The following is a 15612-nucleotide window of genomic DNA, read 5'->3' as shown; positions in this document are numbered from 1 at the left end:
GTTGTACACTTCTTTGTTATTTGGATAAACGTTCTGTTGTTGGTGTTATGGCGCATAAAACATCGGGTTCTCTGTTGTCTCTGGTATTTCCACAACAAGACTCGTAATGGGGCTTAACTCAGCCATGGTCGAGAAGGAATTGGGGGAAAGGAACTTTGGCATTGACTCCCTGAAGTACATGAACCGCGACATGGAGGAGAAAGTGATTGTTGCCCGCAAATCTCTCCCGCCGCAGCCCCGCTGCCTGCTTCCGAGAAGGTGGTGCCTTGGCAGTGGGGCTCCGGCGGGAGACAATCGCGGACAACAATCCCTTTCTCCTCCATGTCGTGGTTCAGTCTACTTCAGATTTCTGTGGAAGAACCAGAGACGTCGGAGAACCCGACGCAGTCGTTTGAGATTCAAAATACACACACAGCTTTTGGCCGTGATAAGTATACATTATATGATATAGATATCTATGTATAATCTGATATTATTTAGATATAGAGTTCCAGGACTCACCGGAGCACCAGGAGTGTTCTAGAATATTTACAGAACACGGCCAAAAGCTGTGTGCTTTTGGCCGTTTTTTCAGGGCAACATCCCCACCCTCAACCTTGACCCGCTTCTAAAAACGGCACGTTTGTGGAAAGTTCATTTTGGGACTGGCTAGGGCTGCACGATATGGGCAAAATATGACATCCGATATTTTTTGGCTGAATGGCGATATACGATATATATATATCGATATTTTCTATAGAGAGGGTTAGATGTATTTTTAAAACATAGGTCAGCATGTCTGCAACATGTGATTTCAACATCGTAATTTTCCACAGAATTGAATGAACATGTTAAAAAACAAAATGGAACCGTTTTTCATCTTCTTAACAAAAAGAAAATCACCTGTGCAAAACAATATAAAGCTGTAGGTTACACACATTAGCTACCATTAAAAGCATTGGCTTCGTCGCATTGTCCTGCGTACTACGGTGAGGGTTTCAGTGTGCCGTAACTTTAATCCCCCGCCCCTTCCCTTCCCCGTTCCATTTGGGAACATGTTTGTTTTCATTTAGCTTGTTTCGTATATTTTAATTAAGAACGCCCCCAACACATTTGCCGCCCTAGGCGGTCGCCTTTGCCGAGCGCCGGCCCTGGTTTTGGGGCAGAAGAAACTGTCGCGGCCGGTGATGCAGCTGCACAGCCACAGAGTTTTACGCATTCCTCATACTGCACTTAGTGCCGCTGCTGTAAATGGTGGAACAGATTTGTCGTGCTTCCACTTTTAGCCGCAACGTTTTTGCTACACTCTCTACAGATGACCTGCAGCTGCTGCTCATCAGTTTTTTTAAACCCGAAATATTTCCATATTATGGAGCAGTCGTTTCTCCTCTTTGAAACAATTTCGTCTGCCGCCGCCGTCTCGTTTTCTTGATGGGTATCCTCCATGCTTGTTGTGTTGTGAGGGGGCTGCGGGGGCGGGAATTAGGAATGCGCGATAAACGATATACGATATAAACGATAAAAAGTGGCCTACGATAGAGATTTTAGTTATATTGCTCTATCGTGATAATGCATGTTTGACGCGATCTATCCATGACCCGCGAAATTTAAAGAGCCACGAGCTGCAACCGTCTGCAACGCATCGTCCGCGACTCGCGAAATTTAAAGAGCCACGAGCTGCAACCGTTTGCAACGCATCATCCGCGACTCGCCAAATTTAAAGAGCCACGAGCTGCAACCGGCTGCAACGCAACATCCGCGACCCGCGAAATTTAAAGAGCCATGAGCTGCAACCGGCTGCAACGCATCATCCGCGACCCGCGAAATTTAAAGAGCCATGAGCTGCAACCGGCTTCAACGCATCATCGTCATCCAAGTAAATATGGCTGAAAGCGAATCGGAGGAACTGGTGATTGCGCTCATTTCATGTTCATTTCAAAATTGTATGCGTTCATTTAGCACTTTTATGTTTTAATATCAAGTATCTGTGCACACACTTGGAAGATTTTTCTTTATTTAAAATAGCCATAATACTGGACGTATTTCCCTAATTCACAGTATCCGTTTCTTTATTAACAAGACACCACCAGTATTCATTTCATTAAGAGAAGTATACGTCATTACACAGAAGATTTTTTTCTTTGTTAAAGTCTCTGCAGCTACAACATTATGTTGTACGATTACAGTTTTGCACAATAAATGTTCTCAAAACGACATACTAAGTTTCTTTCTTCTTTTGTAATATACATTTAGCAGTTTAGCTTTCCTTGGAGTATATGTAACCTGTTCTGAAATGGTTCTATTATGATTTATATATCGTGATATATATCGTTATCGCAATAGGTTGCAATGTATATCGCAATATGGATTTTAGGCCATATCGCCCATCCCTAGCGGGAATGAGGCGTCTTTGCACACGGCACGTTCGGAAAGACAGAGTGGGAGGGGGAGGGGTCGCGCTCAGTCTCCAAGGCAAATACAGACGCTTGAGGCGGAAACTGACCATTTTAACGCATATATCGATATAAACGATAGTCAAATCTTGTATCCCCTTGGAAAATTATATCGATATATCGTACATAGCCGATATATCCTGCAGCCCTAGGACTGGCTCATAGTGGCTGTAATTCTGCACCAAGGCTGAATTTCTTGAACGTCTTCAAATACTGTTAAGGGCCCAAGAACACCTATATATAAGCATCCATAAAGTGGCATGCCATGGGACCTTTAAAAGGTCCCATGGCATGCAACCGTATTTGCTCGTTGCTCATCTATCCGTCACACATCTCGGTGGACACGCCCACCTGTGATGTCATAAGGGACAGATTTCCAAAAGGGCTAGTAACGGCTTATCAGCCCACACCTGGTGGCATGTCATGGGACCTTTAAGGCCCCAAATGAACATGAACCTACCAGCGAATCTGGAAATGGAATTACAAAGCAGAGACTCCTCAATGGAAAAAGCAACATATAAATATGTACAAAAGAGGGTGTATTGCAACTTGCTGAAACAATGTTTTGATTAAGCCATGCGCAATAATTGTATTCTCTGGTCGGTCTGTACAAAAACAAAAAAGATGCAATCTAATTTAACACACAGCCAATCAGAAACAACTTGAGGAGTTCCTTTGCAGAGGAAAGGGATGAGTGCTGACGCCTAGTCATTGTAGTCAGCGCTGTCGGGTAATTCCTCCGCCCAATCCCTCCGTGGAGCTCTACCCCCCTCATGTTGTATACAAATGACAAGTCCCACCGGTCAATGAGTCGAACACCTCCAACGCAAGTGCAGTGTAACAACACTGTAGGATAGAATTAGGTCATAGTGTTTACTTTTGAGTATAGCCCTTTCAATTGAAAGTCACATAAAGCTGAAGTGTATGAAAACGACGAGCAGCATGGATCATGCATGGGGGACGCAGAGATGTGTTGTGGCATAAGATTGGTTACCAGGCGCCAATGGCAATGCCAGTTATTTTTTGAACAAATTAAACCAATGCCCGTTTTCTGAACAAGCTTGCATTTCCACCGGCGGGTGGGGGTCGGTTCAGCATGTGAAGGTGCGGCACGGTTCGTTTTATCACCGCCAAAAGTGGTTGTGATCCGGACTGGGCCATATTGAGCCGTACTCATCTCGCAGTATTCCTCCGTTGGGGTACTGAGAGAGAGCAGAGAGCAGAGAGAGGTCATGTTTCCCGAAGCTCCGCTAGGCATTGGAAAAAACTACTTAATTCATCGTTTTATCTTATTTTATTTACCTAACAGTATATAGTTTGTTTTCGTCGTCCTCAATCGCTCGATTCAACAATACATTTTGGCACTTTTTACTCCCGGATCAGACCGCAGAAAAAGCCTTGGACTATCCTAACGCCAACATGCCTCTGTATTCGGATATCTCAGGCACGGAGACTGGGAAATGCACAGACTGCGCCAAACTGAAACAGACATTGGCTTTAATTGAAACGAGACTAGCAGCAGTAGAAAAATGCAAAGGACTATCACAGGATACAGTGCCGATGGGTGAGTTTGCTGAGCTCACTCAGATACAGCAAGATGATCAAAGCTACACTGTATCCTTCCCGAAGCTGGACAAGAGAGAGACAGTTCCAGCTGCGTCTCACTGGCTCAGAGTCGGCGCTAAGCCAAAGCAACATACCAAAGTGAATCAACAAGTTCACTCAACACCAAATGCTAAGCTACCCAAAGGTAAAGTTACATGTATCAGCCGGATTAGCCCGTCACTCAAATCAACCCTGCCACTGAAGAACCGGTTCCTGCCACTCCAAGAGTCCACGAACGCGCCTGCCACCGATGCACCCCTGAGCCCCGAGATGCGTCCGGACGGACAGAGACGGAACAACCAGTCGCCACGGAGGCGGGCTGCGCATGTGTCTGCCACCGTCCAACAAGGGCCCATCTCAGAGAAAGCAGATGAACCAGACACTCTGATTATAGGAGACTCAACTATCAAGGATATAACCGGTAAGAAGATCAAAACATGCATCTTCCCATATGGAATGGTTAGTGATATCAACCATAAACTAGCCAAAATCATATTGGAAAACCCCAAAATCTCACAGATTATTGTGCATGCAGGATTTAATGATATTCAAAGAGAACAGTCAGAACTTCTGAAGAGGGATTACACTGATCTATTGGATACACTGGACAAAATACACATCAAGTCTTCCATCAGTGGACCCATACCAACAGTTGACAGGGGAATAAACAGATTCAGTCGTCTACTTGCACTGAATACATGGCTTTCCAGAGTCTGCAATGAAAGAGGAAGGGACTTTATTGACAATTTCAACTTATTCTGGGGGCGCAAATATCTTTTCAGAGCAGATGGCCTACACCCAAACAGGTTAGGCTCAAAACTGTTGAGGGACAATCTTCTCTTCTCGCTTTACGCACAGGCCACAATCTTGCCATGGTCTGACGCACAGGCCACAATCAGAGCACAGGTTGAGAAGAAGCGAGACTACAGCCTCCCCCACACAACTACTCTGCCACTATCTGACACACAGATAGCAGACAGCCCACAGACCTTGAAGAGAGACAACAGCCCGCCCGACGCCATCAACACTGTGCCCTCCCCCATCGCTGATACTGGCTTGGCGAGGAACGGCCACCCCCCTCCTCTGCATTCCCCCATCGACGATGACCTCCAGCCTCATCTCTCCCATAGCCACAACAACAACTCGAGCTCCAATGACTCCCTTTGCGATTTTCCAGCCGAATTTAAGAAACTGGAATATGCTGGCATCAAACTTGCATCTGTGTCAATGATAGCATCGCCACGTCATGGCCGCAGGGTGCTAACACCCAGGAGGATGGCGCCCCACCCCCACCACCGTACTGATAGTAGTCCTGAGTATTACTGAGACAAAAAAGGGTTCAGCCGTAGACACAGTATAAAGGAAGTTTCTCATAATCTGCTGAACCCAAGGTTGCCTGCGTCAAAGCAGGGCAACTTTCGCATTCATGCTGTAACCACTAAGAGTAAACAAAGGGAAACTTAGACACACTGCTAACCTCACAAATCTCATATCTATTGCCTCCAAACCAAAAACAACCTTAAAGCCTATCAACAGCACCATCAGGATGGCTTTACTTAATGTGAGGTCTCTTAATAACAAATCATTTTTAGTTAATGATTTTATTAACACTTCTAAACTGGATTTTATGTTTTTAACTGAAACATGGCTGGAACAAAATAACAGTGCAACCGTTCTGATAGAGACAGCTCCTCCCGACTATAACTTTTTTGATGCATGTAGATCTGGAAAAAGAGGTGGAGGGGTTGCTGCTATATTTAAAAATGTATTTCAGGGGAAACAGATGTTATTTGGTGATTTTCCATCGTTCGAATACCTTAGTGCTGTATTGAAATGCTCCCCCAGAGTTCTCCTATTAATTATTTACAGACCACCCACATATTCTGCAAATTTTTTCGATGACTTCACAGAATTATTGTCTAGCATCTCCACAGAATGACTGTCTAGTTATAACTGGTGACTTCAATTTTCATACTGATGATTTGAATGACAAGTGTGCAAAAAAACTTTCTACCATTTTGGACACATTTGAACTGTCTCAACATGTGAAAGAGGCTACTCATTGTAAGGGGCACACTCTAGACCTGGTTATCACAAAGGGCCTCAATGTTTCTGATCTCTCTGTGACTGATCCTTCCTTGTCTGACCACTTTTGTGTTTTCTTTAACATATCTTTTATTCCCGACATACAGACAAAATCAAACACTGTCAAAAAACGGTATATCAATGAAGATTCTAATGTACTTTTTAAAAAGGCCATCTCCTTGCTACCACCTCTAAACCCATGTTCTGCTGATGATTTTGTAGAAAACTTTAATTTGAAAATTTTGAAAGTCATAGATGTCATTGCACCTTATAAGGTTAAAACGATTTCTGGAAAGCAAAAGGCACCCTGGAGAAAAGCTGCTTCTGTAACAGCACAGAAAAAGGAATGCAGGAAGGTTGAACGCATCTGGCGTAAAACAAAACTTCATATTCACCATGATATCTACAAAGAGAGCCTCCGTGCCTACAATTTAGACTTAAAAAATAAAGAGAAACATTTTTCTCCAATATCATTAAAACCAACACTAATAATGCAAAAACCCTATTTGCAACTGTTGACAGACTGACCAACCCCCCAACAGAAATTCCACCTGATCTCCATTCCACGCAGAAATGCAATGAGTTTGCAGCTTTTCATATTGATAAAATTGAAGGTATCAGACGCGCCATCAATATCTCCACGTCAAACAAAAATGTTGGACTACCACCCTGTTCAGGCAAAAATTACATGGCAAGGATGGCATGCTTTGATGTTATAGACTCTCAAAATCTTGTGGAAACTGTGACACAACTAAAGCCATCCACCTGTTGCCTTGATACTATACCTACCAACCTCTTTAAGAAGGTTTTCGACTGCCTAGCAGTAGACATATTGCAGATAGTTAACAACTCTCTCCAGTCAGGCAAGTTCCCAAAAGCTTTGAAAACTGCAGTTATTAAACCCCTTTTAAAAAAGCGGAGCCTAGATGCCTCTATTATTAACAACTACAGACCAATATCAAATCTACCCTTCATAAGTAAAATCATTGAGAAAGTTGTCCTCCAGCAACTAAATCACTTCCTGGCATCAACTGGTTGCTATGACACCTTCCAATCAGGATTTCGACCCCTGCACAGCACTGAGACCGCCCTTATTAAAGTTGTAAACGACAACCACATAATTTAATACTAAAATGCCTTTTTCTATTTTACCCATTTCTTTGCATATGTTTTTCTTTTACTTATCTATTATTTTATTGTATGACAATGTTTATATGTGAAGCACTTTGAGTCTGCCTTGTGTATGAAAAGTGCTATATAAATAAAGTTGCCTTGCCTTGCCTACTGAGACGTCTGAAAGGGTTCCAACAAGTTAGAGCTATACACGTCGTCCTTTGATTGGTAGACAGAATCGTCACTTCCGTGCGACAGGGGGATAATAATGGTGTGTTCCAGATGCCTCGGACACCAGCCTTCCGAGTTGTATTTGTGATTCGTCATTTCCTGTCTCGTAGCACTTATAGCGTACCCGTTGTCATTATGGTAGCGTCATGTCATTGGCTAGTCATTGTTAGCTACATTAGCCTCTTTAGCATCCAGCTCGAAAACAAACAACTTTGCATTGTATCGCACGCACAGCAAGACCATGCAATGCATATATTGGTGACCGGAATAAAGTAGCAATGTAATCAAGTGTGGAAGAGCATTTAAAATCAACATTACCAATGTGGTACAAACACAAAGAAGATAAAACTCTTTACGGGCGCAGCCATCTTGTTTTTGTTTGCCTCACTGAACTCTGTATATTCCCAGAATTCCGAGAGATTAATTCTGAAGCCTCCGTGAAATGCCCCAAGAAATCTAGGCGATTTTCCCACTTGCAACTCGGAAGGCTGGTGTCCTGCCTGGTGATCTGGAACACACCATAAACAAACGCAGTACCCGCAAGGTATTTTTGTACGCCGAAAGCTTGGTTTATTGAAAAAAACTAGCCAATGACATGACGCTAGTCATGTCATTGGCTAGTCATTGTTAGCTACATTAGCCTCTTTAGCAAACCAGCTCGAAAACAAACACAACTTTGCATTGTATCGCACGCACAGCAAGACCGTGCAATGCATATATTGGTGACCGGAATAAAGTAGCAATGTAATCAAGTAGGGATGCACCGATATGAAAATTCTGACCGATACCGATATCCGATATTAAAATTGCTGTTACGGCCGATAACCGATATTTACCGATATCGATATTGGTATAAAAACAAGTTTCTATGATGATTTTGTATACTGAAGAACATGTAAACACTGTGAATATGAAAAAGTTATTTCTTTCTTTATTTACCAAAACTTCGAAACACATTGTTTCTTCAACAAGTTACAGGGCATCCATAACAAACAAAAAAGTTACTAACAGTGTTAGTTTTAGGCTACTTTTACAACTTGCATCTATGAAAAAGTTTGGATCATAAATCACAATAACGATCACAAATCAAAATATCTTGACAAGGTTTTATAACTTAAATCAAATTTGCCAATATTCATGGAAACCAGACACTTATCTAATAAATTACAAAAAGTGTTTCAAGTTTAAGTCAATTTCAACTCAAATCTGTGAAATAGGCTAAATCAAATATATCAAGGGAGGTTGGTTGTAGTCTTTTCACTTGGTTCTAGCCCTACTGTTGATCCGGAGAACCGAGCGAAAAGACTGCAACCAAATATAAACATATCCGCTTCTGGTTCCGGTTTCCGTGGATTTCCGGGATTACGGAACGCCAAATAAAACACAACAAAAACTGTATTTCGCTACGATAATGTATATAATGATTTGACACGGCAACCTCCGCACATTACTTCGGCTTTGCAAGTACTGCATATTGCAATTTGAGTACATTAATTTGAGACCGTAAAAAACATCCAAACCGCCGACATTGATTCTTTTCAGTTAAGGTGACAAACACTCCTGTACTTCCTCTCCGTGCGTCTATGGCTGCGTCACTGACAATGTCACATGACCAAACAAGCTGCGCATGGGCAAAAAACACACACAACGGCAACTAGACTAGGAAATAAATATCGGCTGTTAATATCGGACCAGTTTTACTTATCAGGCCGATGCCGATATGTTAAAAAATGACTAACATCGGCCGATAACGATATCACTGCCGAGATATCGTGCATCCCTATAATCAAGTGTGTAAGAGCATTTAAAGTCAACATTACCAATGTGGTACAAACACAAAGAAGATAAAACTCTTTACGGGCGCAGCCATTTTGTTTTTGTTTGCCTCACTGAACTCTGTATATTCTCAGAATTCCGAGAGATGAATTCTGAAGCCTCCGTGAAATGCCCCAAGAAATCTAGGAGATTTTCCCACTTGCAACTCGGAAGGCTGGTGTCCGGCCTGGTGATCTGGAACACACCATAAACAAACGCAGTACCCGCAAAGTATTTCTGTACAACGTCGAAAGCTTGGTTTATTGAAGAAGAAAAAACCCCCGCAAAAGTTCGATGTCTTTCTTAGACGTCCTACATTGTTGCTCTTTGTTTATTGGGTTGCATTCTTCTTTTTCCATGGATTTAATAGAAGGCTACACTGTGTCGGGCTGCTATGAGGTCACTATGCTAACGTAGCTTCCTCGGCTATCGCCATCCAGCTTAAACCCGCCCTACAATAAGGGTACTGTCGGCAGTTGAAACGCAAGCCGTAACTGAGCTGGGCTATACAGCACCTTCACTCCTGGGCTGAGGGCCGAAGCGCTGGGCCGAAGCTTACCCGCCGGTGGAATTGCGCCATTAAAGGCAGCAATTTATCAAAACTGTTATTTGTCCTTTCCTCCCAACACGTTACCACGAGCCCCGAGCCCCGAGGTCGGTATCGGGTACCGACCTCAAGGTAGGCGACCACTGATGTAGAGGGTCAGGTGGATAAGAAAGATTGTGTGAAGTTATGCTAAGTTACTTGTGTCTGTTTGAGTTGAGTCACCTTGGCTGTTCTCCGAGGCGGTCCGGTCAAGCAGCCCGGAGCCGGGCCCCGTCTCCCCGGGCGGCGGCTCCAGGCCCCGGGCCGTGGAGGATGGAGAGGCATTCTGGCTGCTTGGGTGAGACGAGGTAGTGGCCCTTTGTTGGATCTCTTCCTCAACCCCCTGGCGGTAGTACTTCAGCTTGAGCTCTGTGTACCTCAGCATGGCCCTTATCTTGTCGTTTTCCTTCTCCTTCAGAGACTTCTCCCGCTGCACTGCCGCCTTGTCCCGCTGCAGGGTGGCGACCTGGGCCTTCAGCTCCTCGAACTTCACTCCCACGATGCGCAGCATTTCAGCCAGGACCGTCTCAACTGCCCCATTCACCGCTTGCTCCACCACCGTGCCCATCTGGCCCCGGATCAGCGACACCGCGATGCTCACGTCCATGTTGGACCCCGACCAGGATCCTGAAGCCACAGGACCGCACAGTAAACAACACAGGAGCTAACCTCAAACCCACAGGAGCTAATCCCAAACTGAACTAACCCCAAACCCTCAGGACCTACCCGACCCCAAGCCCACAGGACCAAACCCCAAAACCCACAGGACCAGTGGTGTAGTCTACGTGATACGCAGGTATACGCCGTATACCCACTAGGAACGCACCAGGATTTGCGTATACCCACTTAAAAATGTGCACGGATACGTATCAATCGTCTTGTGACAGATCTTTCCCTTCTGTGTTTATTTTTCGCAAATACCGGTTGGGTATAACTGCAATAAAATACTCTAAGAAGGGGAAGTTATCTCCTACATTCACACATTCATAAAATTCCCCCTGCGCGCTCGCGCTCTGCCCTGTCTCTGTTATGAAGCGCGAAGCTGCCCCTGCATCTCTGCACGTTAGTTGGCGGGCCGAGCCCCTCCTTCTCGCGTGTGTGTGTGTGTGTGTGTGTCTAGTCCTCCCATATTAATGTGTAAACCACATAACAAGTAGTCAACAGAAGACAATGTTTTAATCCCACTTTATATCTCCTTGTTACTTTTAGATGAGAACCCCTGGCCAGCCTTTCGGACTGGGTGTCAGGCTAGGGAATTTAAAAACAGGCATCCTTGGTTAGAGTGGAGGGAAAACAAGTTAGGTAAATGTCAGCCAACATACAGTTGGTATACACAATTGAAATTCATAATGTTAATCACTATGCAAATGAGAGTATAGCTAATTCATGGTCATTTTTAAGGTGCAGTAATTTCACACTTTTACACAATTCAATTACTGTATGGTATGTTAGATAACAACAGTAAGAGCTCAAATTAGAGCAATTGAAAGAGTGAAACATTAGTCTTCTGTCATCTCCTTCTCATAGCCAGGGTTTTAAACAGTTCATTCAATTATTTTGAGTAGATTTTGTCCTTGTTTAGCATGTGCTATTGCTACTATAGATATACAAAGCACAACTTGTCATTTTTGTCTTCTATTTGTTCATACTGTTATTAAAACTGATAAACCTACTCAGCATTACATGATTGTTGATAATCGTTAAAGGTCAGCGGGTTGTAGACCCCTGCGTTGGTGAGTGTGGTGCGACATCCCATAAGTGCCACACACGTACACGTACCGGTGGGACGGGTTTGTACGAGGCTGTGAGGGAATCATCACAGTATACCCACTACAATAAAATAGACTACACCACTGCACAGGACCTAACCCCAAACTAATCCCAAACCAACAGGACCTAACCCCAAACCCAAACTAACACCAAACCCACAGGACGTAACACCAAACCCACAGGACCTAACCCCAAACCCACAGGACCTAACCCCAAACAACACTAAACCAACAGGACCTAACCCCAAACTCACACGGTTGTTTCAAACAACGGAGGAATTATCTAAACAATTCGACATTCTAGAAGAATCCCGTTTTAGTGTAAATCCGCTACTGGGTACCGAGGCTGGATTAAACCAGAAATTAGGTCAGCCTACAGGTCTGTGTTGACCACATTAGTCCGCTCCTAGGCACCAAAGCAGGACTAAAAAATACGTTAGGTCGACCTACAGGTCTGTGTGGACCACATGAGTACGCTCCTAGGCACCGAGGCAGGACTAAACCAGACGTTAGGTCGGCCTACAGGTCTGTGTGGACCACATTAGTACGCTCCTAGGCACCGAGGCAGGACTAAACCAGACGTGAGGACGGCCTACAGGTCTGTGTGGACCACATTAGTACGCTCCTAGGTAGGCCTACTGGGGCAGGACTAAACCAGACGTTAGGTTGGCCTACAGGACTGTTTACCCCGCGCTCAGCAGATCAATTGGATGACGGTTTAACTGTTACCTTCACGTGACCTCAATCTGAACACATGCTCCACGCAACGCTGAGTGAGACCAATGGATTGGGTGAGATGAGTCGAAATGGATGAGTCGGGTAAAATGAGTCAGGTTAGATGATTCGGGTTAGACGTTCTCCTCCAGGATTTCATTGGAGACGATGCGATAACGGAAGTAAACAATACAACATCCGCCTTTTAATCCTACGCGTGACAGAAGCTTCTTAAAGGCGTATTCACGGTCCTGGGGCCTCATGTACTAAGGTTGCGTACGCACAAAAACGTGGCGTACGTCCTTTTCCACGCTCACGTTCAGATGTACAAAACGTGAAATGACCGTATAGTCAGGGGGCCAATTCTGAAAAGGGCTTCCGTTAAGACTTTTACGGACATGTTTTGTTACAAGCTGTCACCCTCTTTTTTTAGTTAGAATAAACCCACAGGTAAGATATTAGGGTGGTTGTCAAGCTGAAAAATTATTTTTGTGACTTTTACAAGCATTTCAGGCCAATTTTTTGGTTTCCTTCTCAATACGACATGCCAACAATACATGTTGAATATCTCCACAACCACAAGGACCATATGCATAACATGTGGTATCAAATGAAAGCTAACACTCATGGGATGTTTGCTGACTTGTCAGAATGAACATTCATTGTACAGTTTGAGAGAAAATAGAACTAGAACATGAAAAAAACAATCTCCGCCTAAAGAGAACCAGGTTTCAAAGTGAATATCAGCTTGGAAACATAACATAGTATCCCAAAACCTCTATAAATCAGTACCCATATCCATGGGAATGAGTCATGCCAAGTTTAAAGCTTGTAGGGAGAGAGTGTGCAATGCTGCACAAGTTATAATAATTAAATGTCCATGCGGAAATGTAGAACTCTAGATGTTGGTCTATGGTGCTATTTGACTTCATTAATCTCCCAGGTTGCAACACAAATTATATTTGATTGACACATCACTATATTTACTGCTCTCTCCCTTCTTTAGGGTAAGGGGTTAGTAACTAGTTAGTCGTAATAACTAGGTAATAGTCACATGGCAAAGGTATTTTAACACACACAAGCTCATATTTATGTTTTAATATTGTTTATTTAAGTATTTTCAATTCTCAAACCCCAGCGTCTCTGTTTTTCCCCATCCAAGCAGTGGCAGTCAGGTAGGCAGCCAACAGAAGGCATCCAGGGACCATGTCCATGTGCTCAGTCTGAGTCCTGGTCAAGGACACAAAAGAAGAGTTTACTGTTTTGATAATGAATACCTTCCCAATACAAAAATGGCTTACCCCAAGGGCATAATATAAATCTAATCTACAAAACAAGAAAAACAATTATGCCAAATAATAATGATTTGAGTACCTGAGTATTCTTGCACCAAGCTGCACAGGCACAACCACATGCCCCACTGCAAAATATTCCACTTCTTCGACATTGACACTGCCTGGTACTGCACTGACTTCCACTTTCCTTGCATCTGCATATCGTCAGCTCCAAGCACTGTACAGGTTCTTTGGTTAAAAGCTGGGGGACAAGCATTCCATCCTTCATGTGCCAACCACAACTGGTTGGTGAGGGCAACTGTGGATGGGTCACTACTAGTGACTGTTTCCAAACCTTCGTTTGATAGTGGGCCCTCATGAGGTGCAGAGACAAGGCATCCTGAGTTGGTGGTAAAGCATCCACATTGGCTTTCACTTTCCGAAACAGGGCACAGCGAACTTCATGGATTAAAGTGCTGGTCGTTTTTGGATCATAAAGTTTGCAGGCAAACTGTTCTGCTGAGGATAGAATAGCTGGACTTGGTACTTCATCCTCACCAAAGTTGTGGAGAAGATGAGGGCACTGCTGGAACACTTTCCACGCCGTCCTTTTCCCTATTCCAGTGAACTGACTGGTAGTGTCACATCCAGTGATGGCATGAAATGCCAACAGACCATACAGAATCTCATTTGACATTTTAATATCATGCACTTTAATGTAGCGCGGTTTCTTAGCAGTTCCTGCTTTCATCCAAATTTCTGGAGTCAGCAGGTGTGCAAACACAAGAAGCAACAACAGTACATCTGTGTCTCTGCACTGAATGATGAGCCTCTCATACCCTTGGATTTTGGCATCAACAGCATGTAGCAATATGCGGGTATCTGCTTCTTCATGTGCAGCCCGTAGGTGGGAAACATCAATCCCAGCTGCCGTTGCCACTTTTTCAGCATCATCAAATCCCCCACTTATTACAATTTCAAGACCATACTGAATGACATGCCTTTCAAGTTCAATTGAAATGAATTGTGTCAGGTTGGCCTAGTTTTCGTCCATTTCGATGAAACTATTCCAGTTAGCTGGTATCTTTACGTCATTACTTACAATGGTGCGAATTTTGCGCAGAGTGGTGCTGTGTTTTGCTCTTGTTCCACCCTTTATAGAGTTCTGTAGGTACTGATCAAAGACTAGATCCACTCTAGTAATGTTCCCATGTAGATTGCCAGTCACTTTCCGCGTGAAAATTTCAGCATAATCCCCAAAGGTTGATGCATTTTGTGGTTTTCCTATTGCTCTTACTAAAGCCATCCCATCAATGATAGTGCATGTTCTCACAAGAGATGGACTTAGCCCTGTCTCTTTTGCACCAGCTTGTAGTATGGTGGCTAAGACAGCTTTGCTAGTAGGTCTGAGCACTGACTCTGTTGTGGCAAGTGAGAGGGGGATTGCACACAGTTCCTCTTGGAGAAGCTCATCAATGTTAACCTCTCTGCCACTGTCCATGGATATAATGATGCGACGGAAAATATCCCTGTCAAGCTTCACACACTTGGATTTGAGTTTTCCAAGTTTGTCTGTTCTGTAAAGATGTGAGAATGTTTTGAGTTTTCTCCTAGTGAGGCTGTTATGGAAGTTTGTGTTCATTGTGCTCATTCTTTTTTTCACCAGCTCAGTTACCATTTGTTTCCCAGTCTCTGCAGCATGTGTTAGGTCATTCAGTATATCTTCTGAAGCAACATCACCGGTTGTCAAAGACACCAACTCATACATATTCTCCAGTTGGAAGACATGATATCTCTGGAATTGGTCTACAAGTTGAATGACATCATCATTATCCCTTCTGATTCTTGATGGAAGGCAGTCTTTGTGGTTGTCTTCATCCTCTTCTCCATCATATGTCAGTCCAAACAGGGATCTAGTGTCCTGTGCTAAAGATGCACGTTCATTGTAGGTGATGGACCAACGGTTTCTAGCTGTCTCATTTCGAGTG

General features: G+C 43.8%; 1 protein-coding gene across 3 annotated transcripts in view; it reads right to left on the bottom strand.

Annotated features, from left to right (window-relative positions):
* Positions 1-12566, bottom strand: part of LOC130406547 (uncharacterized) — a 46318-nt gene extending 33752 nt beyond the window's left edge. Inside the window, exons 1-2 of one of the 3 annotated variants that reach the window (XM_056612192.1) lie at positions 12366-12566; positions 10051-10494 (exon numbers count right to left, since the gene is read on the bottom strand). In XM_056612192.1, the coding sequence (XP_056468167.1) occupies positions 10051-10474 (424 nt within the window). In that variant the 5' untranslated portion in view covers positions 10475-10494; positions 12366-12566. The remainder of the gene's footprint in view (positions 1-10050; positions 10495-12365) is intronic. The other 2 variants (XM_056612191.1, XM_056612190.1) reach the window with 2 other exon arrangements.
* Positions 12567-15612: the final 3046 nt, after the last annotated feature.

This window comes from Gadus chalcogrammus, chromosome 16 (genome assembly GCF_026213295.1).
Source record: "Gadus chalcogrammus isolate NIFS_2021 chromosome 16, NIFS_Gcha_1.0, whole genome shotgun sequence".
Classification (NCBI taxonomy): domain Eukaryota; kingdom Metazoa; phylum Chordata; class Actinopteri; order Gadiformes; family Gadidae; genus Gadus; species Gadus chalcogrammus.
Note: the sequence above shows the minus strand (reverse complement) of the source record. Positions and strands in the feature narration are given on the sequence as shown.